The sequence below is a fragment of the Patiria miniata genome, unplaced genomic scaffold (genome assembly GCF_015706575.1).
Source record: "Patiria miniata isolate m_02_andy unplaced genomic scaffold, ASM1570657v1 HiC_scaffold_7, whole genome shotgun sequence".
In the NCBI taxonomy this organism is placed as follows: domain Eukaryota; kingdom Metazoa; phylum Echinodermata; class Asteroidea; order Valvatida; family Asterinidae; genus Patiria; species Patiria miniata.
The window spans coordinates 34,584,694-34,609,666 of NW_024037074.1; the positions used below are offsets into that span (position 1 = coordinate 34,584,694).

A 24,973-nucleotide genomic window follows, 5' to 3' on the forward strand; every position below is an offset into this window, starting at 1 on the left:
TTCTTGTGCTTTTGTAAATTTGATTACAAAATGTGTACAAAATTACCTTTTGTATATTATCACTGTCGTACTGTCATCCAGGATGTCAATTTGTTTATGCGAATCATTAATATATTTATGAGATACATTTTTAGAATTTGGCCTATATTACTTTCAAACAGTTGGGGGAAAAACATCTCCACACCGCCTCTATACTGTCCCACGGCACCACCCAACCGCCAAGCAGATCACGGGACAAACTGTGGTGTCTCATGCTCCTGCGCGTAGCCGATCCAGTACCCGAAGTTGAAGATGATGAAGGCCAGCGGGAATGCCCATCGGCAGATGCCGTCGATCCGCTTGCCCGTGTCCAGGAAGGGCTGCTTGCGCTTGGCGCCGCACGTGCCGCTGACGCAGACCACACGGGAGGATGGGTTCACTGTCTCACCGTTCACTGTCACCTGCACTCGGTAAGGTAACACCAAGTACAAAGTGGAAGAAAATATGATTTGGTGGTGTCACAATAGCCCGTTTTAAAATCCGTTTTCAATCCTCTAACATCTAGTTTTATAGGCGTCCCGTGTCGTGCCAAACCAAATAGTCTTAAAAATGAATCACAAAACGGGATGAAAACGCTCACAATCATGACAATCGAAAGCGACTTCACAAGTTCGAACATAATCACGCTTCCGCCATAGGCATGCGCAGCCTCGATCTGGCAAGTTTACACAATGAAAATAGCCGGTTCAGTGATTCCCGAGTCGGGGTTTAGATCACAAAACCGGCTATTTTCATTGTATAAACTCAGTGCCAGATCGAGGCTCTGCATGCCTATGGCGGAGCTTGAACAGAGCGAATACGCACGTGCTTGCATGTGCACGTTGATGCCTCCACGTCGTAAGTCCAAAATCAATCAGGGGTCAAGATTCAGTGTAATAAGATTTCTCTTTGTCACTGGAATACAAACCTGTCTTTGGGTGTGGTCAGCCATTGTCTCCATCTCAAAGTGGGCGTGGTTCACGTACGCCCCCTGTTCTTCAACCACATCATCTTGCTCGGATTCCGTCAGTTTGTCCACTGAGATGACTTCGTTTGAATTGGTGTCGCTTGGTGGCGCCTGTTTGGATGTGTTGCCGCTGAGGGCGCGCCTGATGGTGGTAGGTTTGTTCTCTATCGTGAGGACGATGCAGTTTTTGTCGCCTCCCTCAGTCTGCTTGCGTGTTGTAGGGGATGGAGGTGCGCCCTCTACTGATTGTTTCCGCTTTTGGATAATCATTTTAAAAGTAATAAACATAAATCTCTTTTTGGTTAATGTTAGTGAAAAGTGCACATCTATGAAACACTTTAAACAAGTCATTGTCCATGCTTTTCCGGACAACTGAGGGCACATCAGAAATTGCTCATTGAAAACATTTGTGAGAAAAGGGTTACTGCCGTGTACTGATACAATAACGAATCACCAAAGAAAACAAAATCTCTGACAGCAAAGAATCCAAAAGTCTGGCAACTGTTGGTGCTGAAATCGCTGTAACATTGAGGTTTCTGCCTGAAATGGCATCACACTTTTTCTCACGAATATTGAAATTCACATTAGCATAAAAACCCAAAACGGCACCAAAATACCCTTGAAAATGGCAAACAACAATTGAATTGAAGGTTACATGGGCCACAAAGGTGCATTTTCAAGGATTGCATAAAAAATACATTGCGTTGGCCCTTAAAAAAGGTTGTTCAGGAGAGCTGGCATGCGTAAGAGATAGGTGAATTTATACGAGTTGAAAGAGGGTATCATGTGGCTTTTTTAACGCGAGGTAAAAATAACGTGACTCGGAGCAATAATGATGATTCAAGACCACCTCAAAGCTTTCAATTGAAATCTTTGACCGTCCTGCATGGTTTAATCATGTACAGTAGGCCTACCTTAAGTGAGCTGATGCGGTCTTTGATGTTGATGCTGGGTTTATGGTCCACTAGGTAATGCACCAGAGCAAACTCCATCAGAGCACCAATGACGAAAAGCAGGCAGAAAGCGAACCACACGTCGATGGCCTATAATGTAAAGATACATTGCGGATACAATCTTCAAACTCCCGGGTCATATTTTACCTGATACACTCTAGGGTCAAAATGACACTTTGGGGGCAAGAAAATAATGACAATTCTCTGAATCATTGGAAAGGGCCGTAGTTTCCGGGTCAAAATGACCCGGAAACCTCGGCCCTTTTGACCCAGAAATGTGTACAATCGGACCAAGGACTTTATCTTTAAGAGTGTAATATGTGATTTGGAAATTAACAGGTCGTTTATGGCAGAATTAGGGATCAATGATCGAACTATACGAAAAACATGCGGTTATACTTTATAGTTCGCAATTACAGAAGATATTCTAAACAGTTACAAAATTGGGGTTCGTCTTAAAACGTTTTGAATTAGCAACATGCTCAGCATGAAACCAATGGCCTGTTTAATGGGGACCCAACAGCCAATCTACAGATCGATTAGAGCAGGATCGAACTGCGCCATACAATTTTACACTGGGCTTCTATATTACCTTGATGTACGAAACTGGCGGCAGGTTCTGTCTGACCCCGTTGGTGGTGGTGATCATGGTCAGAACCGTGGTCACACCCAGTGCCACACGGGCCGGGGATCCCTTGATCTGTATCCAGAAGGAGACCCATGACATGACCACCAACAGGACGCTGGGGACATAGGTCTGCAGCATGTAGTAGCCAATCTTACGGCTGAAGATGAGTCTAAGGCCGATGCAGGAGTAGTTTCCTGTTGCATGCAAATGTAATGGCGAGAAACAATGCCATCGTTGATTATCGCCAGCAGTATCACCTTGTACTTCTATTATTGCTCTTCACAACTTGTTTGGTTTTGTTGAATGCGTGGGGTAAACCCATGGGCTATGAAGCCCGGGAAGGGACAGTCCCTTCCCGGGATTCATAATGGGCGCAAAGGGCAATAACATAATTTATTTGCGTATACACTGTAAAATCACCGAACAGTGAAACGTGCACCCAGCTTTATACTACAGCGCGTCCCAAAATACCCGCAACATTTTTTTGCGAGGATCTAGCGTCGGCGCAGAAACACGTACACTATTTTAAAGCTTGGAATCTGAATTTTATACCTGGCGAGAAGTGGTTTGATATTTAAAAGAGTTTTTAAATTATTCGTGTTCAAGTAAAGCCATGTCGAAAACAAACTCAACCGATTTCAAGGAAAATCGATTATGCGGTACATCAAATGTAAACTCGAGTCAACAAGCTGTTGAAGCAACAAAAACCAGTTGATATGTGACACATTAAACTTGAAACGAAGAACAATATTGTGAATTTATTTAAGGTGTGGTCTACGTGGATCGAAAAGAAATGGAAACACAGAAAGTAAAAGGCAACGAGATCGTCACATCATCAACATGAAGCATTTCCACATTAGAAACAATGCGCATGATTGATTTTCCATGAAATCAGTTGCGTTTGTTTTTGACATGGCTTTATTTGAACAGGAAATATTTCAGAACCCTTTTAAACATCAAACCAATACTTACCAGGAATAAACTTAAGATTCTAAGCTTTAACATGATATAAAAATTATGGCGATACGTGTTTCCGCGACGACGCTAGAGCCTCGCAAAAAAAAAATGTTGCGGGTATTTTGGGATGCGCCGTACACGTCAGCTGGGTGCATGCATGAGGTTGACTGTTTACTAGTTTAATCTAACTGGAGTGTTTACAGAGTGTAGGCCTACATCAAAACCGACATTGCTTTAATTAATGCTTGAATCTTGACAATATTATGTCCATCTCATGCTCCAAAGTGTTGCTCATCCATTGCCTGTCTTATCTGTATTGTGGTCATAATAGATTGTAATGAGCCACAAATTAAATATTTTGTTTCGCAAATACGGTGGTCCAGACTAACCCCAAAGTCTATAGACAAACTCCTGGGTCAGATTGACCCGCAATCTGAATCCAAATATGTTCAGTCCTTTGCCGGGTCAAAGGCACTTTTCTGGGTCAAAATGTCATTTTTGACCCTGAAAGAGGTCACTTGTAAGGACTGATATAAAAAATGTGGATTCAGATTCCGAGTATATCTTACCCAGATTTTTTTTTTTAGAATGCAAGACCCCCTCACACCTTTGTGTAAACGCCTGCATTCATAAACACTTTGATTGCACATTTTGAGATTGTGTTGGTTTAAGTTTTGCTCTTTTAAAACCTCAGCCATGACAAAACATAATACCAGCAGCTCGATGAAAAGCAAACGATCGAACTAGCATGTTGGGTCAAGCAGATGCAAGTAACTTCTTCGCCGAGCGCGGCAAGGTTTATTTAAAGACGTTCAATATCAACCTCGTCGCCAGGGTACACACCACCATATGGTGGCGCTGTTGTCTGTTCTGCAGTTGAAGGAATGAGTATTGGCCTTTTAGATTAAAATGGTTCAGCGCGAAAATTCTGATTTTTCTTTGGAACACTTTTTGTGCAACTTTATATCCTTCAAGTACAGTTGAAATGAAGGAGACTGGCAGCGAATTTAAAAATAATAATTAAAAAGTTTTTAAAAATGGGACATGAACTTGCCCTAATTATGTTGCATTAAATCGACCTTAGGCTAATTACGGCGGTATTGCAAAAGTAGGGCACTGACAATCTGCATTGATAGTTGAGAATTAATTTATATAAAATAATGGGTCTGTGTGGAGTGATTTCGGTCTTCCCACGCTGTCAATGGGCAGGACTTAATTGATTTGTTTTATTGTCCAACGGTTTTTGTTGTTGTAATTACTCGTCCAGACAGACTTTCAGAGAACTCCAGGTGTATACTCTTCTGGTGGGCGTATGTATTGTAATTATTTAGGGACAACCTATTACGCTGCTTGATTGTTAATTTAATCAGCCATGCCTGAAGTGCAGTGTTGCAATAACGACCTCTCTCTTGGGATTTTTATATCGTGTATCTCAATCATTTACGTCTCAGTAGACAAAGCGAAAATAATTTGCCTCCGTGACAAACTGTAGTTGCGCGCTTGTCGAGAAGCAACTGTTTTGGACCGCGCCGTGGTGAAGCGGGAAGTTGGCCTCATAAGAAAGGTATATTATATGGGCCGGCCTCATAAAAACAACTATAGGCCTAAGGGTTTCCTCGGAAGAAATGGTGCGAGTATATGCGGCTTGGAGCTCATGTTTTGAAACACGATTATTCTAAGCTGCTTCATACGTTTCATACATCGCTATATTACAGTATGTGATTTGCCTATACATCTCACCATTTGGACATGATTGTGATGCACATAGTCGATATGTGCCCAATAATAACCTTACAATGAGCATGTAGGCATACTCGACACAACATTTTCAAAGTGCGTCTCACATACTCGAATCATTTCTCATGGTCTCAGACCCTAGAAACGAATTTCCGAAACTGCAATTCTTTCAATTTCGCCGCCTAAACCCTGAAGACGAAATCCAACACTAACTACCCGTAACAAAACTAGAGTTCACTGCGCGTTCGTCCTGGGTACCCCAAGATGGCGATAGGTTGCTTCAAAGCGCTGGCATTGTCAGCGTGTCCAATTAGTTTAGCGTGTTAATTAGTTTGGTATACGAGCGAATACATGTATAAACCTACCTGTGCGCAGGACTCGCGAGCACGTGTGCACATTGCTACCGTCCAGGTTATACTGCGGCAGTTTGAGGTGATTGTGATGGTATTCCACTGGCATTTCTATATCCCAATGGTAGATTAGGTCGTCTGTGGTGTACTCAACTGCAAATGAAACAATTAGCAGGGTTTTTTGGTTAACCAAAAACGAATTAGACTTGATTAGTATTTTCAATGAAACATAATATTTCATTCCATCAACAGCTATACCATTTGGTAACCCGCCCAATATGTGTCTCAATGGCAAAAATATGTATATATAAAACCATAATGTGTACATTATTATATACCGATATCAAGCACATGAAGAGTTATTTGCAAAACGCGATTGGCCTAGGGCCTATATCAATTTGAAAAAAGTGAAAATTTGCGCGGTTATGAAACTTCATAAAGAATCGAAACATTATACCAGCTGTTTCGGGACTTCTTTTTTTCGCTTTATTGTATTCTTAACTTGTGTTTAACTATAACAACCATCCAAACAAGGAGGGCGCGCAAGTTGTAAAATGGAACAAAATGGCGTATATCGCGCATTGGAAATAAACTCCTCATATTTTGATATCAACTGCAGTGCAGCCTAAAACACAGCGATATAAGTCTGTATAATTGTATCCTGCATGATCGAGAATCAGTTATTGTTAAAACATTAGAGGATATGTAAGATCTGAATGTTAACATGTACTCCCAACAATAGGCCACGAACGGTGTCACTGTTTCTTGTTATTTCTGTCGAAAATGAAAACTAAAAAAAAAAAGATTGTCAACTAACAGCCTTCAAGTTCGATTTCGCAGCCCTGACTGTCCATGGGGAAACGATGGAAATCCATGGAGCACGATAACTGCAAGGCCAGCCTGGTTGAAAAGAATGAAATGGAAAGCAGTGAATGAATCAATAAACAAATCCAAGATTGCAAGCAGCCGACAATTGCCAGGATTTCAATGGAAAAGATTGGATACTTGTACTAAGTGAAATGATCAAAGCGTTTTCAAGATGTCAAATGATTGTTCACTAAATCAGGTTTCCTCTCATTTTCATTTGAAAACCTCGTATAGCTTTACATAAGATTTATTGAGAGCGGATGACATGACTTATGCACATGGGCGTCGCCGGGAATTTTTTCTAGAGCGGGGGGCAAAGCTCTCAAAATCCGTGTACTTTCTCTAGCATATTATTCTCAACTTATCATTTTTTTCGAGGGTGGGCGGGGAACATTTGCCCACCCCACCCCCATTGACACCCCAGCGGACGCCCATGTTGTTAAATGTGCATTAAATTAACAGCAATATGACTTCTCACCTCGTCTTATTTTTCCCCCTCCTTCCCCCCCTTTTCCATGTGTTGGGGGTGGGTGGGGGTGGGGGGAGCGCCCCCTTGTCCCCCACCCCCTCGCGACAACCATGTTAAGGTTGCCAGATACAATATCATTGTCACTGACCCAAACAGTCGCTATATATAGCAGACAAGTAAATATCATTGTTATCACTGAACCGAATCAAGTACAATATAATATATCAATATGTCATGGATGACCAGAACTAGAAAAAAAATAGTCATATACAAACTATACACATCCACGCCATAGACAATTGCGCAGTTTCCCGTGCATAATTGGTATAGATGGTCTATAGGCCAAGTTGGAAGCCATATATATTTGCATCCATTTTTATCTAATCTTTGATACCAAGGTTCCCTTCCAGGTTGTGTAAAAAAAATAAGGTTCACCTCGCAATTTTAAGCAATTCCATTACCCACTGTGTAACCTTATACACAGCTGCAAATATCGGTTTCTATGGTATTTTTCTTTTATAATCGCTATAATTTTGTAAGTCACGGGGAGTGCCAGGAGTTCTGCTGACGAGTAGCACAGCCGAAACCATTCACAGACCTTGCGATGACCTGTAGTTTTTCTTACTCAACTTTTTAAAGATGTATACTGTCAATGCCGTATTCGACTTTCATCCCGAAAGATAGATTAAAACAAAAATCGGCCCATGTTTAGTAATGGAATGATTTCGTTACACGGTTCGTTTTATTTGTGACACAACAACTCAGTACTTGGAGTATCAGACATTCGCGTGTGCAGAGCCACACGACGAACGTCTGATATATCCCAGCATGCACATTTTATGTGACCCTGCGCGCCAACCAATCGGAATCAACTTTAGAAATTGTGACGTCAGTTCGATCAGAAATGTGATGTGGACTAAGCTGTAGATTGGTCAATTTGGCTAGGCTACCTTGTTTTTGTCATACAATAACGGGTCAAGGAAGACCCGATAAAGAAGGCGCCTGGGTCAGAATCTGGAGATCAAGACGCCGAATCTGCTCCCATTACCAAACAGCCTTTGCTGTGCAAGGGGGTATTCCATAGACACTTGTCCCCTTCGAAAATCACATTTAATCTACTAACCTACAGACGTAAAGTACAGTCCCATCTTCATCAATGTCTACCACGCGATTCAGGAAAGTCACGTCTTTGAACTCGGCAAACTTTGCATTGGTGACGATGAGGTCTGGTACCCAGAGGTGGTCTACGTAGTGGGAGGTGGGCGGCAGGGGCACGTCGCCAGGGTGGCGCAGGCGAGGGTCGTTCCATTGCTGACGGAGGTAGATCGTCACGCCGTACTCCTACAAAGTAATTGAAAGTAGAAAGATAAGAAGAGGGGCTTTTCGTCCAAAGTTTTTCAAAATTTTGATTTTCTTTTCCGAACGAAAGGAATATTATGTCCTGTAACAAATAAATTTGGTTGTTTGTTTTTGCAGGCCTTTATACAGTTTTAAAAAGTGGTTTTAACTGGCGCGCTCCAGATCAGAAGTTGCGCACAAACGGAACGAATTAGGAGCGTCCCCCTCTTAATTCAAGAGTTGAAATTAATAATTGAATAATTGTTGTGGGCCGATTTTTTTTCGTGCGATGTCTCATTGGAAAGCTCATAACTAATGTAATGCTGGAAAATTATCAATTCAATTTGAAAATCTATTTGTGCCACAAGGTGCCACATCCAAAAAGCACGTATATACACCAACTTTAAAGGGATTGTGGCTAATAACTTAAACTCAGAGAATTATTAAAAGATTATTTAACCTGTTTGTAATTTTTAAAAACTCTGGACTTATCTTTAAAAAAGATATAAAATATATATTTAAAAAATTATATATACAAATATGTACGCCCTATTTTGTTAATGCGGTTAGGTTTCAATGATATTTCATCGTATGACCGTAGGTCCTATTTCCTAAAGGTCTTTCGATATCCAAATATTTACATAATACATGTAGGCCTACTAGCTAAATTTCCATCAAACAGTCATCATGCAAACAAGATGAGAAAAAAAAATGTTCGCATGATATTTAAAGGGAATATACATCATTTGCTTTTGCTGTAATTTTCAGAAATGGATGGAATTGGGGGGGTTGGAAATATAAAGCAAATATAGTTACACTGACTTTTTGGAGGTTTTGGGTTCGAAAATGCTATAAAAACCAAGAAAAACGATCATTTCCTGTAGTCTGGTTCCCTGACTCCATATAAGAAGAAACAGAGCAGTTTACATACATTGGGGAATTGTAAGGTCAGGGAACCAGTCTAGCTTGCTCGTACCCGTTCATAGGTTTGTAATCGATTGCAAACAAGTGCAATGGTCAATTGGGGCCAGTATTTGAAAAAAAAGCCAGTTGTTTCCAACGCTGGTCGGCCGATCAGCGTTGGAAATTGATACAAAAATACCACTTTTCTTGAAAATGACAGTATACCAGGTGCCATAATTTTACAGGATGCTTTAGACTGTCATTTACCAACATCCTATTAAGGTAATTCGCAAAAACTTGGTAGTTTTATTTTTCGATGTTTGCAAATGTTGTATATTCCCTTTAAGTACATGGCACTTTGATGGATTATCCAGTTAGTTGGTATGTTGGTCGTGATACTGTCATACCTGCGCACAATATAAAGGCTAACGGTATTCGAACCGTAACGGTAGTTTGCTTTTATTTGGGAAAGTACAACTCACACCAACCTCGCTCCCAGTGTCTACCTTCAATCTCGAGACAATAGTATAAACCCTGGGAGGGAAACGTGTGTCCTGTATTTCGCGATTGAAAGCAATGTATGCGTATCTTGTGCTCAGAGATTCTATTTCCATTGCGTATTACGTGCTTTGGCATTCATTACGAATTAAAAAACAATCCACCCTTTTCTATTTTGCTTATAATCATGTGTACATTATGTCCCGAAAAAAAGTGTTTGTCTGACTGTTTGAAATAACTACAGATACTCCGAAGCCTTGGCCTCAACCCCTATGAGTTTCATTTCATTTCAGTCACGCATCGCTGCACAATTGCCAATTGATGACAGTAAAATGTTTGGACACTGCGACCAAATTCCTTGCCTTATTCAACTGCAGTACTGTATTAAAGGGAATATACATCATTTGCTTTTGCTGTAATTTTCAGAAATTTTCAGTAGCTGTGTAAAATCCTTCATGTTGGGAAAAGGGCTGCAGTTGGGATTGGAATCATTTGCCTGGCTATCAGTCATCATGGCAAGACATCAGCTTAATGCTCAAGGGCAAATGATTCCAATCCCAAACCACATCAGCCTTTTTTTCTCAACGTGCAGGATTTTACACAGATTACATAACACAGCATTGAAATTGATCAAGGCACGCATAGAACTTGGTCACAGTGTCCACAAATGCTGTTGTGCTCAATTGACAATTGTGCACTGATGCGTGACTGAAATTAAATGAAACTCAGAGGGGTTGAGGCCAAGGTCAGGAGTACATGCACATCCAAACATTTCAAAATTGACCTCATGGTTTTGTGGTTATTTCATTAACAGTCAGACGGACACTTTTTGGGGACATATTGTATAGTCCTACTGCATGATTATGTACGATTATAACTTACAACTTCAAAAGTTGATTTCAAGCATGGCCAAGCTTAAGACTATTCTGTACCTCAAATGTTCAAGATTTTTGAACGTGCAAATGATCCAGTATACCAGGGGTGAGACAGCAGCTAATGGGAGCGTACTGCTCGACGCCACGTGGACGAGGTTAAATTCCTACAGTTTATACAAAAATAAAATGTGTAACCAGTGTGGCAATTTAGCTGCGGCTTAAAATTGGCTAGTAGCCTTCTAGTGAATGATGCCAGTAATCAAAAATGTCAAAAATGCACTTGGCGTCGTCCTTCAAGCAAAAAAAAAAAAAAAAAAAAAAAAAAAAAAAAAAACCAAACCAACGTATAATCCCCAAAGGCTAAAAGTCTGCCGATAGTAATAACCTTATAGGCTCATTGCACACCTAATGTTCCTTGTCTTTTTTTCACGAAAAAAAACCAACCCAATAATAATTTACCGGCTATCTCACTGAATATGGCTTATTACAAAACCATTGGCAACGTATCTTCTTTGTAAATATATCTCCAAATTCTTTATTTTTCCTTGATTCTTTTCTTTGAGCCGGGAATATTATCAATCATTAATGCAGAATTATTATACATGTAGATGACAATTCGTCTAACCGTGTACTATAAAGGGTCTGGCCAAAAATGCACTTGGCGTCGTCCTTCAAGCAAACAAAAAATAAAAATAAATAATAAAGTAAAAACAACAACAAAAACCAACGTATAATCCCAAAGGCTAAAAGTCTGCCGATAACCTTATAGGTTCATTGCACACCTAATGTTCCTTGTCTTTTTTCAAGAAAAAAAAACACAATAATAATTTACTGGCTATCTCACTGAATTACGAAACCATTGGCAACGTATGTTCTTTGTAAATATATCTCCTATTTCTTTATTTTTCCATGAATCTTTGTAAAACAGGAATATCATCAATCATTAATGCAGAGTTATTATAGATGGCAATTCGTATAACCATGTACTATAAAGGGTTGGGCCATCTAACAACAAATGGCCTATGACAGCAGCCGGAAATATGATAACGTCTTTCTTCTTGCAAATGTTTCTTCTTTATTTTTCCTTGATTTCTTTTCTTTAAACCAGGAATCTCATCAATCATTGATGCGAAGTTATTACTTGGCAATTTGTCTGACAAAGTACTGTACACTAACTAAGCAAACGTACCATGCCCGCTTCGTTTATGTTGTCGAAGCTAGCCAGGTAGATATCCACCTTCACGTCCACAGGCCGACCAGCTTGGGAAGGGAATTGCAAAGGTAACGAAAGTCATTATAATAATGGCAACTATTCAGAGCGGTTGCAGGCATCAGATAAGATGTTACACAGCATGTCATTTCATCGTTGATATTACAGTGTAAATTATTGTCGGGGAAGATGAATTTGAAATGAGTAGCCGAGGCCATGTGGCAGGTTCTGGTTTGTTTTGTGGAGCCTTTTAAAATGCTTTATTTTAAAATGTTGTCACAATTTCCTGGCTGTTCAATTTACACAGCAGATTCATGTTCATATAAAGTGTCATTAATATTCTCAAAAACACAGACGCTCAAGGTACGAGGCGTCAATTATTTACCTTCGCGTATCAGACCGACATGTAAAATGCACAGGTGGTGCAGAAAGAAGGAAACACACTTTGACAGGAATTATAAACTTACTTAATTATTTAAACTGGTTTTTTTTTTATAATAAAGTGAAGTATAGCTCTTCAGCCATACATGGTGACAAAAAGCTTTTTAAAAAATCGCAAGAATAGTGTTATTATGCTAATTTGAATACAAGTCACCAAAATCACTGTTGTCCACGTGTATAAGTCTAGTTTAGTGGGTTTTTTTGTATTAAAATTAAGCTCCGGCGCTAGCTCAGTCAAGCGGTTGCAATAAAGCCGTCCGTGGACAAAGAGGTTTGGCACATAGAAAGTTCATATCTCAGAGACAAAATATGCATTTGCAATCATTTTTTCGTCACTTAGGCCTATATTTCAAGATCAATATTTTAATACCATTAAATTGAGTTTTTGAAATATGCTCAACGAGTAGGTGAAAATTGCTGTCAAAAGTGGGTTTCCTTTGGGGGGGGGGGCGCCACACTGTGTTATGTATTCTCGGGACTAAGCTCCACCCATGCAGTGGCGTATTAGGCGGGGTGTCGTTGAGGTTTTTTGGGAGGACCCGCCCTGGCTCGAAAACCGTGGCTCTCCCTTGTATCCCCCCTCCCCCGTTCAGATTATTGCTTTATTATCAAAGAAAACTGCATTAAATTTTCACATTTTGTTTCAAACGGAAACAAAGGTGTAGTCAACCAGATTTTATTTGCGATTATACAACATTTTACTGTTTCCATACAAATTGACAGTAGTTTAAACGAAATAATTTCGAAAGTTGGTACCAGTACTCTTCTTTTTCGATCAGTTTTTTTTAATCGCATAATGGAAAAAGTGTGTGACTCTATCAGAGAAAGGATTAGCTGTTATAGTGATGGACTTAGAATTCTTGAAATTAACGTCTAAATGTCAGTTGGGTTATGAACAGTCTTCCCTGCATGGGCTTGGCAGTGCGTTTTTCCCCTGATTTTGTTTTGCAAAACCAGTTTAATCTGTCACTAAGCCAAAAATAAACCGCCGATCGATCGTCGTCATCGCGACCACCGAGACAGTCGAGGTCTAAATCATTCAGCTCATTATTTTTTAGACAAACATAATAGGCCGACATCCTCAATGTTCTGAGCTATCAAGGTTGATAAGGGGCCGATAATGAAAATAGATGTATTGCTCCGCGCATCCACAAATTGTGCACGTGGAGCTGACGACACAATAATCATTCTGAGTCATCAAATGGGGCCAGACTATTTAGCTCAAAATCCAAGATAATTTTGGATGAGTCTTTTCATACTTCCCTTGAGCTAAGGACTTAACCCATCTCTCAGCCGGGGGGCGGATTCCGCCCCCCCCCAAGATCTCGGCCATCGAGTGACGAAACATTTTGAAACTCGGTACATGCATAGAGCAACTCATCACGAACATACCCGAGAAATTTCATGACTATAGGTCAAAGGGTTTTGGAATTATGGCTAATTAATATTTATTATGTACGAATGGTAATTGTGCTCTGTGTACACGACGGTACATGTATATGGGAAAGTTCAGTTTTCACGGCGTGTAGGTCCGATTTTTATATTTTTGGTATCAAAAGATGCGCATTAAGGCTCGAGGCTAAAAAGTCATAACAGCTCGGGTCGCGAAAACAAATGTCACGGCTATCGCGGAAAAAGTTGGGGGGCGGATTCCGCCCCGGCCCTTTTAGGGTTAAATCGTTGACTCAAACTTGTTCTGGTCGGGAAATTTCCCCATAATAAACTTCATCACATATTGCGTCACTGCACCCTTTTCCCCTCATGATATTTGTCGTGTGGTTATGTTTAAAGGTGTGTGTCTAAATTTAGCGGTTTTTAAAATATATTTTTTAGAGAAATGTTGAAAAGCCCGTTTGTTTACGTCTGACGCGGGAGTCGCTTTTTGTCTGCTTTTTCCATGGGAGAAAACTTCGCTATCCTGACACCATCTCCAATGAAATATTGGTCTTGACATGATTGAGATCAAGCAGCTCATGAAGGATAAGGCTATATGTGGCATAACTTTGTCAATGCTAGCTGCTTCTGCCATTCCATTTAATGAAACGGATGATGGTGATGATGATGATTATTATTATACGTGTTTCCAGCAGTTAAACAAGGCATCGAATCATGAACCGCTTATTAAAAAAATTAGAAGAGAGACACAGAAAGATCAAATATCAAAGAGTTTTGAATAAAAACTACCTCTCATATGCAGTAGAGACCTGCAAACTATGACAGTGTTCACATGCTTTTCGAGCAACGCTTTAAAAAAAAGAAAAAAACCCTGGAATTGCGATTAGCGCTCCAAATGAGCTAGATTTTTGAGGATTCATTATTTTGTACACAGAAACCATGACTTTTCAAAGTGTAGTTGTGTGAACCAATATATTTTGAATATTTCCAACATTTCGTTTGAAACGCGTCAGAACCATAGAGCTATATTAAATTTAATATAGCTCTATGGTTAGAGCCCACTCTGGACGAAAGATCTCCTGTAAAAATTGAAAGTTCCAGCAAAGTCGAGGAATGGCGTATTGTCCTAAGCCTTGTGTAAATATCCCTGAAAGCTTTGCGAGTGATCGTCAATAACGTGGCGCAGATTGCCCGCACGACTTGTATTCAGTTTTTCGTAACGTGCACCGTGCTGTCTTTATCATTCTGATACATGCATGTCGTTCTTCAGACAATTCCTCTATAGCCAAATCCTTTTTTTTCCTCTGGATTATTTTCCATGGACTAGGTCCCTACCGGCGGGGGTTGGGGGGGGGTTGAAGCAAAAGTCGATTTGTGTGCTCATTTCACGGTTAGGTTGGTCCAGGCGCGGATCGCGGGGGGGGGGGGATCGAAACCCCTCCTCCAACTCCGCTCAAATGTTTTGTTTCACAGAAACCCCCCCCCCCCGCTCTGACACCCCCCCCCCAAAAAAAAATTATGACAATTATACCGGTAATAATGTCCGCCTGTGCACAACATTCGGACTGAGCCAGCTGTGGTACGGAGGTATTTGTACATAGTCTGTAATAAAGACTAGTGTTCATGATCGTCGGATTTGAACAGCGCTCTCATTGAAAGTATGCTACGAGGCCCCCCCCCCCGCCCCCACATATTGATTTTACGGAGGCCAAGTGTTCGGAGAAAATAAAACTGTCTGCATTTCAGCATTGATTTGATGATGTATAACCAATAACCCCCCCCCCCCCCCGCCGCAAAAATTCCTGGATCCGCCCCTGTGGTCAATTAAGAACTGGACTACATAGTTTTTCCCTCCCCCAATTAAAATTGTCCATTTTATTACTATCATTAATGAGGGTATTCCGATTCCGCATAAAAACAAAAAGCTTTCCAAAGCTCAACATAAAATGACATTCGGAATGACCGTCATTGAACAGGGTTTTTACGTAGGGCTTATTTACAACTCGAAAGAGTCCGTTCTGCAATTCAGCCCAGCTTTGAGTCTCCCAGGAGCAAATAGTCTGGTGTGGTCACTTTGATACGCTGGATTGAATGGGAATTTGTGCCCACCGTTTGAGAGAAAACATCCACGACCGTCGAAGTGGCGATCCATTAAATACAGGCAGACAATCGAATCAACTAGGCCTGCCAAATGCAGGCGGACAATAGTCCTTACAAAAATCGAGGGCTACATTTTCTATTGTCTGCCTGCAATTTGTATCAACCTTGAACCGCATCCCTCTGTCATATTGTGGTCCTTTCGTGTCGGGTTGTTTAGAAACTATTGTGATTGCTATTCGAACACGTAAAATGTGAACCTTTCTTTTCGAACACGTACAATGGAAGGCGATCTCTCTCAAGCAGAATCCAATTGCGTCACCGCAGGCGAGGCCATTTCCAATTTACGTTTTGCCATTTTAAAGAGTATTTTGGTGCCTTTTTTTGGTTTATGGTAAATGCGAATTTGAATCTTCATGAGAAAAAAAACTGTGTTGTCATTCCGGGCAGAAACTTCAATGTTACAGCTTATTTCAGCACAAAAAGTTGCTAGAATTTTGGATATTTTGCCGCCGTAAATTTTCCTTTCTTTGGTGATTCGTTGTTGTGTCAGTACATAGCAGTAAGCTAATGAGCAAATCTTACTCACAAATGTTTTCAATGAGCAAAGTTTGGGTTTACAATTTGAACAGAAAACCCCGAAACTGAACAGTGTCTTCCTGAAATGACATCACAGCAACAGCGCCCCCAGCATGCATATTTTAAATGATTAAAGAAGTGCACTTTTCAATAAAATTACACAAAAAGGGATGTGAAATGGTTTTCTTACATTTAAGAGGAGTAGAAAGTTGGACAAAATGTTTTCCTAGGAAACAATTCAGCACATGAACCCTTTAACAAAAAAGTCCACTTACTGCCGAAGAAAGGCCGGATTTTCCTGTCGTAACCATCCAGGAGGCTCTCGAACAGATCTCTGGTCTTATTTTCGAGCTCGGTGTTGCGCTCTAAAGGTGTTGCCTCACTTGACATCGAGCTCGTTTCTCTGAAATTGAAAAATAAAAGCAAAATCCGTAGTCAAACATTTTTATCCCCACCAGTGCAAACATCTGACAGTTGATACTTGCCAGTATCTCACAGATGGGTCGTTCTATAAATGTGGGGGCCACTTTTTGTTTGTTTCTGTCCCTAGCTGTTACATCTGACATCTACGATTTTATAATTCTGATGTACCCCTTAATGCAGTCGTCCTCCAAGGATGATTATGAACAGCAAACCTCCTACCCAACAAACACAATAATCGTTTGGAGTCATTCTCAATGATACTTTAATGGCAAATTACAAAGTACCAAGGTATTAGGGGTAGGAAAGATATCACACTTTCGACTCTAAATGTATAGAATGGCCCAGATATATGAGATGGTCTATATTAAAGTCCAAATACTATACAAAAATCTATTCATCGAGAACCAGATGGGATTATACGCGGAGTACATGTACATATCGGTGATCCAGTTAGTCAAGTATACAAATAAATTCAAATCAAATATCTAATTTTTGAAACTCACATACGACGCGGACATGTAAAGCTGTAACATACCCTTTGCATTAACAGCCATATTTGAGAGTCTGCTCATGCATATATTCCAGTGACACAAACGCACAGACCTCAAACATGGCTGCAGTGCAAAAGATCTATGTTTCTCTTCCTTTTTTTCGTGTTTCTCTTTTCTTTTCTTTTTAAAATGTATTTATATCGTTCTGGTAATGAAACCAAGCATTCCTCAAAAGTGCCCCCGACAATCGACACTGTAGCTCGAAAGCCATAAGAATTCTGTCAGAAGAAGACAACGAGAAGACATTACAGTTTTAGATGTGGGAGGAAAACCCCAGAAGAGTGTTCTGGGGGAAAACCCAAGGAATCAAGTAGGGACTGAGAACCCAATCCATATATTAGCCCAGGCAATCGAACCCAGGTCACAGCGGTGGAAGGCGAGGAAAGTAACTACGCGCCAACCTGACTCCAAAATGCTTAAAGGTGAGTACCACATGGTTTTAACCGAACCTGAACATGAAAGTAAAACAAACGTATAGGCGTCTAAATGACGTCGGGGGGGGGGGGGTATAGTGCATGTCCCACAATACTTACGTTTACACTGACCAAAACCAATAAGAAACACGTTCTATAAATAGACATACAATACAGGGCCTTGCAACACGTTGTTATAAACAAATGAAAACAATACACATCTAAATAAATTTCATTATGACGGCGTGCAATCTAATTGATGTACGTCAAATAAGATGTAACATTTTTAATTAGATTTGCTAAGTAGGCCTACAGCTTGTCGTGCATAGTTTATTCAACGGATCAATATTGCAGTACGTGTATTAGTGTAACTCTATTCTTAAAGGTTTGCTTGGTGCTCCCTATCGGCTCTATATAGTGCAGTTTTTCCTGGCACATGTTCGAATGGTTTTATTGACAGGGAAATCTATACAGGATGAGTAAAAAAAACCAACGAAACCCAAATGTTGGGACCATTGTTTTAGTGAAGTTCTGCATGTAGCACTTTCAAAATCTAAGATATGAAAGCCCAATTTCTTTTAGTACAAGAATCATTCAAATCACTCATGTACTTTTCAAGTTACGGATTTTAAACACAACCACCGTTTTAAAGTTCTGTCCTCGGATCACAAAAATATGTGCGTTCTTTCAGCAAAACGTAAACAATTCACACACATCCCTACAATTACAAATGTACATGAGTGATTTGAACGACTATATAGAAAGCCAATAAATTGGGCTTTCATATCCTATTTTGAAAGTGCTACAAGCAGAAGTTCACTCAAACAATGGTCCCGACATTTAGGTTTTTTTTTTAGTTTACTCACCCTGCAGTGGTTAAATCTATGAATAGGGACGTTCTTCGGGTCAAAGTTTGACCCAAAAAGGTGTCATTTTGACACGCGAAAGTGTCAGTGTACTAAAACATTAAAATGTTTGTTTCGCTCGATAATTTGACATTTTGACCGGAAGAGTGTCCGGTCCAATTTTTCGATTCGTGATCGAATTTGACCCAGAATTTTCATCAGCATAACATACATGAGTGATCATATAATCCTTGACCGAGGCAGCAGTTTAGGAATGTCATTATTTTGAGTGCCTTGCGTAATGAAACAACGCAGTGCCATACTCGTAACAAGACGGGAGTACATGATCTTCAAACTACAACATAGTCCACCGTCAACATTATCATATCATTGCAGGAGGAATCAAACATAATTTAATAGAGTCGGTAGGCTATACATGTGCTTTTTCAAAATTTCGAAATTTAAAGGAAAAATATGTCCTGTAGGCCTATATAACAAATAAACGTGTGTGTTTGTTTTTGAAGGCAATTATACAGTTTTAATAGTTGGTTTTAAATGGCGCTCCAGTTCAGAAATTGAAGACCGAATTAGGAGTGCACCGCTCTTAATTCAGAAGTTAAAATTAATACATTGATTACTTGTCATGGACCGATTTTTTAGTGCGATGTCTCATTGGAAAGCTCATAACTATTATGTAATGTTAGAAAATTATCAAATCAATTTGAAAATATTTTTTTCAAGGTGCCGCACCCAAAAATTACGTATACACCAACTTAAACTTTTATTTATTCTGAACCCCCTCCCGAGTTTCCACGTGATTTTGAAGCATCAACACGACTGAATGTGAAAATGTAACAGAAATAGGCCTACTATCTTTTTGTTGTGAAAATTTGGATCGAATTGGGCCCTGTAAATGTCCCTATGGCCACTCTTTAATTTTCGAACTCTTCGTTTGTGTCTTTGTTAGAAGAATCAACCTTCATTTCGATGAAGCAACTTTCTTGTACCTCGAAAAGTGCAATCTATTTCCAGTTTTCGTTGAAATTGATAGGACATTGTTTACTATTGTGCAACTAACAAACCAACTTGAATACTGAATACCAGATTGGCATGCTGGAAGGCCGGGATTCAGACTAAAAGGCCCAATGCGATAAAACAAAAAAGAAATCCGTCTTCAAAATGGCATGCCTTAAGTCATCAATATTAGTTCCACAATCCCTAATGATAATGCAACAACTGTAATTGTGTTTTTTTTTCAACAATGCAAAACAAAATGGCGAAACAACGGATTATAAACGTACTGTTTGTTAAAAATGTAAACACACGTTTCAAATTCCTCACCTGATCGTGTGAAGACTGCACACCACAGCCACCCATACCGGTAGTTTCATATTCATTGCAGTCATGCATGCGTATGCCGTGTGTAAGTCCCTGTTATTACCGCATAACAGCGCACAGATGTTTTCATCCACTGAGGCCCAACTGAAAACTGATCCGCCGATAGTCAAACACGAGCAGAACAATGACGCTCCACACAAACGGACGTCACTCATTTGTGACGAATGCAATTACAGACAGGTACACTAATTAAACAGCATGCAATGCTACGGAGGGTCTACAAGGCTGTTCGAAACTACGGGTGTGTCTCAGCTTTGGCTTCTTCCCTAATTTTAAACAGCTTTGAGGTCCAAACCAAAAGATAATACTCTAAACCCATGGCGTGGCCGGGGTGGGGGGCCTTGGGCACGCCCCCCGCACATTATTGCCAGGTGCCACGTACTCGGAATTCGCCTCTCATGGCTTTTTTGTTAAAGTAATTTAACCAAGAGGAATGTAGACGACGTGTTTTACCTCGATGTTACATGTAATTCCCTTCATGCACTCTACGGATTTATGAGATAATGAATAAAGAGAAAACGCCCCTAGCGTCAAATGAGGTTTGATCCCCCTCCCCCCGCTTTTCGAATTTGTGGTAATTGGCTGGCCAGTCGGCCCCCTTAAAATTTGGACTTTTTTAATGTGGAGACGCCTTAAATGACACCCCCCATCCCCGCTGTCTTAACGTCGGTCTGTTGTATCTGGAGTTCCTATACGTCAGAATCTTCTAATAGCCGATGCTGGAGACGAAGGTGAGGTCTCGAAAACCGCCAGATGCATTCAGCCCATGTTAAATGGTTTTATATAATAATTCACTCGGCCTGAGTCTAGCGCACGATTCACTGTCGAGCTGCTACAGCAGAGACAAACGAGACTTGACGAGTCTCGAAAGGGGGTATAATAAAACAGCCCGCGGATTTAGCCTTAGAACGAATACATGTTTAAAGGAGAAAACGTCTGGTCAGTTCCCTGATAGATGTGCAAGTCAATTGAAAAAAAAAGCGATCACGAAAATTAAAACAAAACAGAACAGAATATTGACCTTTTCCATGTATGTATTATTCTTCTGTTTCGGAATTAAGTGATAGCACACGAGTGTAAGTCTAATGACCCCAGACTGTCGCATACAGTTAATTATAACAGTGCGTTAATTTTTTAGGTTATGCAATTTCCACTTCAGACAGCCGGATCAATATCCCATCCTGACAGGAATAATGATACACTCCATCGGCGGTTTTGAAAGGGGGGGGTGGGGCTAACCTTATTCGTCGATAGGGGCGCGTCTATGTTTTGCTTTTCGGTGAATGTTATGTACACCATGAACACCCCTTCCCAAGTTCCGCCGTCTATACCATGACAACTGCAGTTGCATATCTTCCCGATGATCGAAAGCAGTCATTCGATCCTCAACAGAGACAGTAGACTAGTGATGACTGCGCAAAACATAGTCTAGAAATGTTCCGGTGACTGAATGATTGAAATGAATTTATTTGAGAATTAATTTTGTTTACGGTGCACATCGTATTCCGAATAAAAACAACAACAATTTGCAGACTCCAGTGATGCGATTCAAATAATTCTGGCAGACACATCGACCTTTCATTACGAGAACATCAAGAACATATTAATGTTATCAATAACCGGTGTTAAATTAAAATTCAACAAGGTAATGTTAAAAATGTCACGACAATTAGCTCTCAGCTCATTCTGAATTTCCTAAAATGATCTGCATTACGGCAAAACTAACTAACAAAAACTAACTGTATCTTGATAGTCGATGCGGACGTGGATGTCTTGTTTGGGCGATTTAAAAATCCGTTTTCTCGCATTAACACGCTTTTGTTTATGCACCTGGTGCTTAACACAGCTGTCGTGTTCTTACTCAGAAGGATATGAGAATATTTGTTGTTTTTACACTGTTATTGACTTAGAATAATGTCAACGAGGAAGGCAAATCTTGACCAGCTGTCACACGTTGCAATCGATTTGGCACATGCCGGCGGTGTAGTGTGAAATCTGGACTCTGTGACATACGGACTCATTGGTATTGCGCATGTCTTAGTGAATTAATTAGGACAGTGGCGTGTAAACGGGTAAGGTTTAGAGCCCGTATAAGGTAAAAGAGACCAGACTTCATAAGAGTCCGAATTTCATTATGACACCAGCAGTTAAAGTGGTAATGCTCAAACCGTGCATTTAGTTCAGATGCACAGATGGAAGGAAATCTGTGGGAAAAAGGCTTCACCGTCTATTTTTAAACACATACTGAAGGATTTGTCATTGAGAAAAGATAATACATAGCCTACTTGGAAGAGCAACGGCCGGGAACATTTCGATTTAAAGTGTTGCATTTAGGGAGTATAAGTAAATTATCTTTCTAGTTAAGAAAACAGGTGTTTACGGTATTCAATGTGTTGTGTACAACCTGTGTTTCAGAAATGAGATAAATAAACAGTTGCCTCAAACTGCTTACTGACTGCCTAGCCTGAAATAAAAATATGTCGTAAAGTTTAATGGACCAGACGTTTTGTTCATATTAAAAGTTTATTTGCAGATAAAGAACAAATGGAAATAAGCACATTTTATTTCAAAGGGAATATACAACATTTGCAAACATCGAAAAACAAAACTACCATTTTTTTTTACGAAAAACCTTACTAGGATGTTGGTAAATGACAGTCTAAAGCATCCTGTAAAATTATGGCACCAGGTGTGAAGTCATTTTCAAGAAAAGTGGTATTTCGTATAAATTTCCAACGGTGGTCGGCTGACCACCGTTGGAAAAACCTAACTATTTTTCAACTACTGCTCCAAATTTACCATTTTTTTTCAGTCTAAATTTTGTTTGCTATTGGTTACATGTTCATGAACGGGTGCAAGCCAGTTAGACTGGTTCCATTACCTTACAATTTTCCGGCATCTAAAAATGATCCATTTTATCATTAGTGGAGTCAGGGAACCAGACTACTGGAACATTTTTGTTTTTCTTGGTTTTTCCAGCATTTTCAAACACAAAACTTCAAACATGTCAGTGTAACAATATTTGATCTGTTAAACTAACCCCTCAAAATAGTTCATTTCTGAAATTACAGCAAAAGCCAATGATGTACATTCCCTTTAAGCTTACTGGTTTAATCTTTGAAACAAAACCATATTGTCCCATTTTAAGCAATTTATGGGATTGTTTTTTTCTATTTGCGTAGTTCTAATTGTTTCTGTGTTGCTTCATAAATAACCACGTAATGCAGCAATCTACGAACAATATTATGAATAAACAAAGTAGCGTGACGTAGATCGAATTTTCTAGTACTAAGATACAGTTTGTGCACACATTGATATTTACAGCAACAGCGCCACAATTGGTAAAAGAAATGCACAGTACACACACAAAAAGTCAACAACAAAAATATGTCCGTAAAATCTTCATTCAAGTTCAAAGACGAAGGTACATGTACTGCATTTTAATGTAAAAGGCACGAGTCAAAGTTTCACAATATTTCTACCCCACTTTGATAATCCAACAGTCACACCAATTTCGTCAGGACATAGAGATTCAAATGCGCGTGTCAAAGAACGGTCCGAGTTAAATTATTTCCCGCATCTTCATGCTGCATTTCTTTAAGGAATAGCTGTCTCCTCTCCAACTTTCCCACTGTATGCCTTGATTGTAGGGGGCACTGGAGCCAGAAAGATAGACACCATTGAGATTAGAATCGTGACAATTCTTGTACCACCATGCCCCTCCATTCAAGCTCGAACAACTGAGGAAGAAATTGCCATCGTTGTCGTGATCCGGTGTTGAGAATGGCTGCCCGTTGTGCGTCTCCAGCAACGAATCTTGAGCTGTGCTGGCTTTGTTGAAGGTGTTCACTCGCAAGACGTACTCATTTCCCGTAATACTAAAGTCGCCGTACTCCGCCCAAGCAGTCTCGCCATCCCAGTCTTCCATGTCGATCCTCAGATCCCAACTTTTACCAGTTCCTTCGGTCAGGGCGCGCAGGTTGTCGTTCCCGAGCCAGAACTCCCCGGCCAGGTCCCCGAACCCCGCCCGGTAGGCGGCCCAGGAGAGGTAGAAGCCCATCGACCCGTCTTGCCGCCTCTGGAACACGATCCAGCCCCCTCCGTCGGTCTCCATGTCGCAGTAGACCCGTAGGCCGCCACCCGCCGTAGTTTGATTGTTGGGGTAAATACTGTAGATCCCGCTGGGGAATCGATGACCAACGGACAAACCAGCTTGAAGCAACTCCTCGCAAGACGCCACTTGCAAGACCCCCAGTTGTTGGCCACCGTCTTCCAAGAGAGTGGTGTTCTTGTCATAGTCCATATAGAAGCTCCCCTGTAGGATATCAAAGTTCTCTTGGTACTGGGACCTTGTGGCATTATTCAATTCACAGAGACGCTCCTCCTCGAAGTAGTTGATCGACAAACACCGATACTCCAAGATGCAGTCTCGGGCGCATGCTGCACGAGACACGACTCTGACGCTTTGAAACGCAAAGCCTCGCAGTACTCGGTGCTCGGCACCGAATAAATCCGGTTTTACCAGGTGGTTACACATATTTGTGGGCCTTTCACCACAAATGAAGAGAACACTGGTAAAAAGGACACCGAGAATGCTAACCAACCAAGGGCTCCACATTTCCAACCCCGAAAATCCGAACTAAGCCGAAGGAATTACTATCAGAAATGTTGCGAGTTGTATCACTTGCAGTTGGCAAGCGGCAGCAGTAATGTGCAAGTGGCACATTATACAACAAATGTATACTGCTCAAGTTGATTGGAAACTGAAAATGGCCCTGACAAGTAACTCGGCACTAATAGGAAGCTATTCATGCCACATTATTAACAACGAACGTGTTTATTGGGGACCTTACTGCAGTTATTTTCCAGGTATTGAACCAATCGAAGTAATGGATCAAATAATTGAAATGCAACTCTTGGCACACTGGTTGCCAGGCGACCATCGACCACGCTGATTCAGGAGGCAGTGTCATATACAATTTGGACTCCTTTGAAATCTGATCTCTTTTACCTTATATGGACTCTAAACCTCAACACGTGACGTGCCATTGCCATAATGAT

At 40.5% G+C, this 24,973-nt stretch overlaps 2 protein-coding genes across 2 annotated transcripts; both read right to left on the minus strand.

Annotated features, from left to right (window-relative positions):
* On the minus strand, positions 1-20,192 carry LOC119746456 (glycine receptor subunit alpha-4-like). The gene is made up of 10 exons (XM_038223415.1): positions 19,856-20,192; positions 16,558-16,685; positions 11,750-11,820; positions 8,070-8,287; positions 6,428-6,510; positions 5,626-5,763; positions 2,531-2,760; positions 1,900-2,028; positions 947-1,240; positions 1-440 (listed from the first exon to the last, which is right to left on the minus strand). Exons 1-10 carry the CDS (start codon positions 20,065-20,067, stop codon positions 228-230), a joined length of 1,716 nt encoding a protein of 571 aa, XP_038079343.1. The 5' UTR covers positions 20,068-20,192; the 3' UTR covers positions 1-227.
* Positions 20,193-23,474: 3,282 nt separating this feature from the next.
* Positions 23,475-24,449, minus strand: LOC119745139 (microfibril-associated glycoprotein 4-like). The gene has a single exon (XM_038221362.1). The coding sequence runs from the start codon at positions 24,447-24,449 to the stop codon at positions 23,475-23,477; it is 975 nt and encodes a 324-aa protein (XP_038077290.1).
* Between the last annotated feature and the right edge of the window lie 524 nt (positions 24,450-24,973).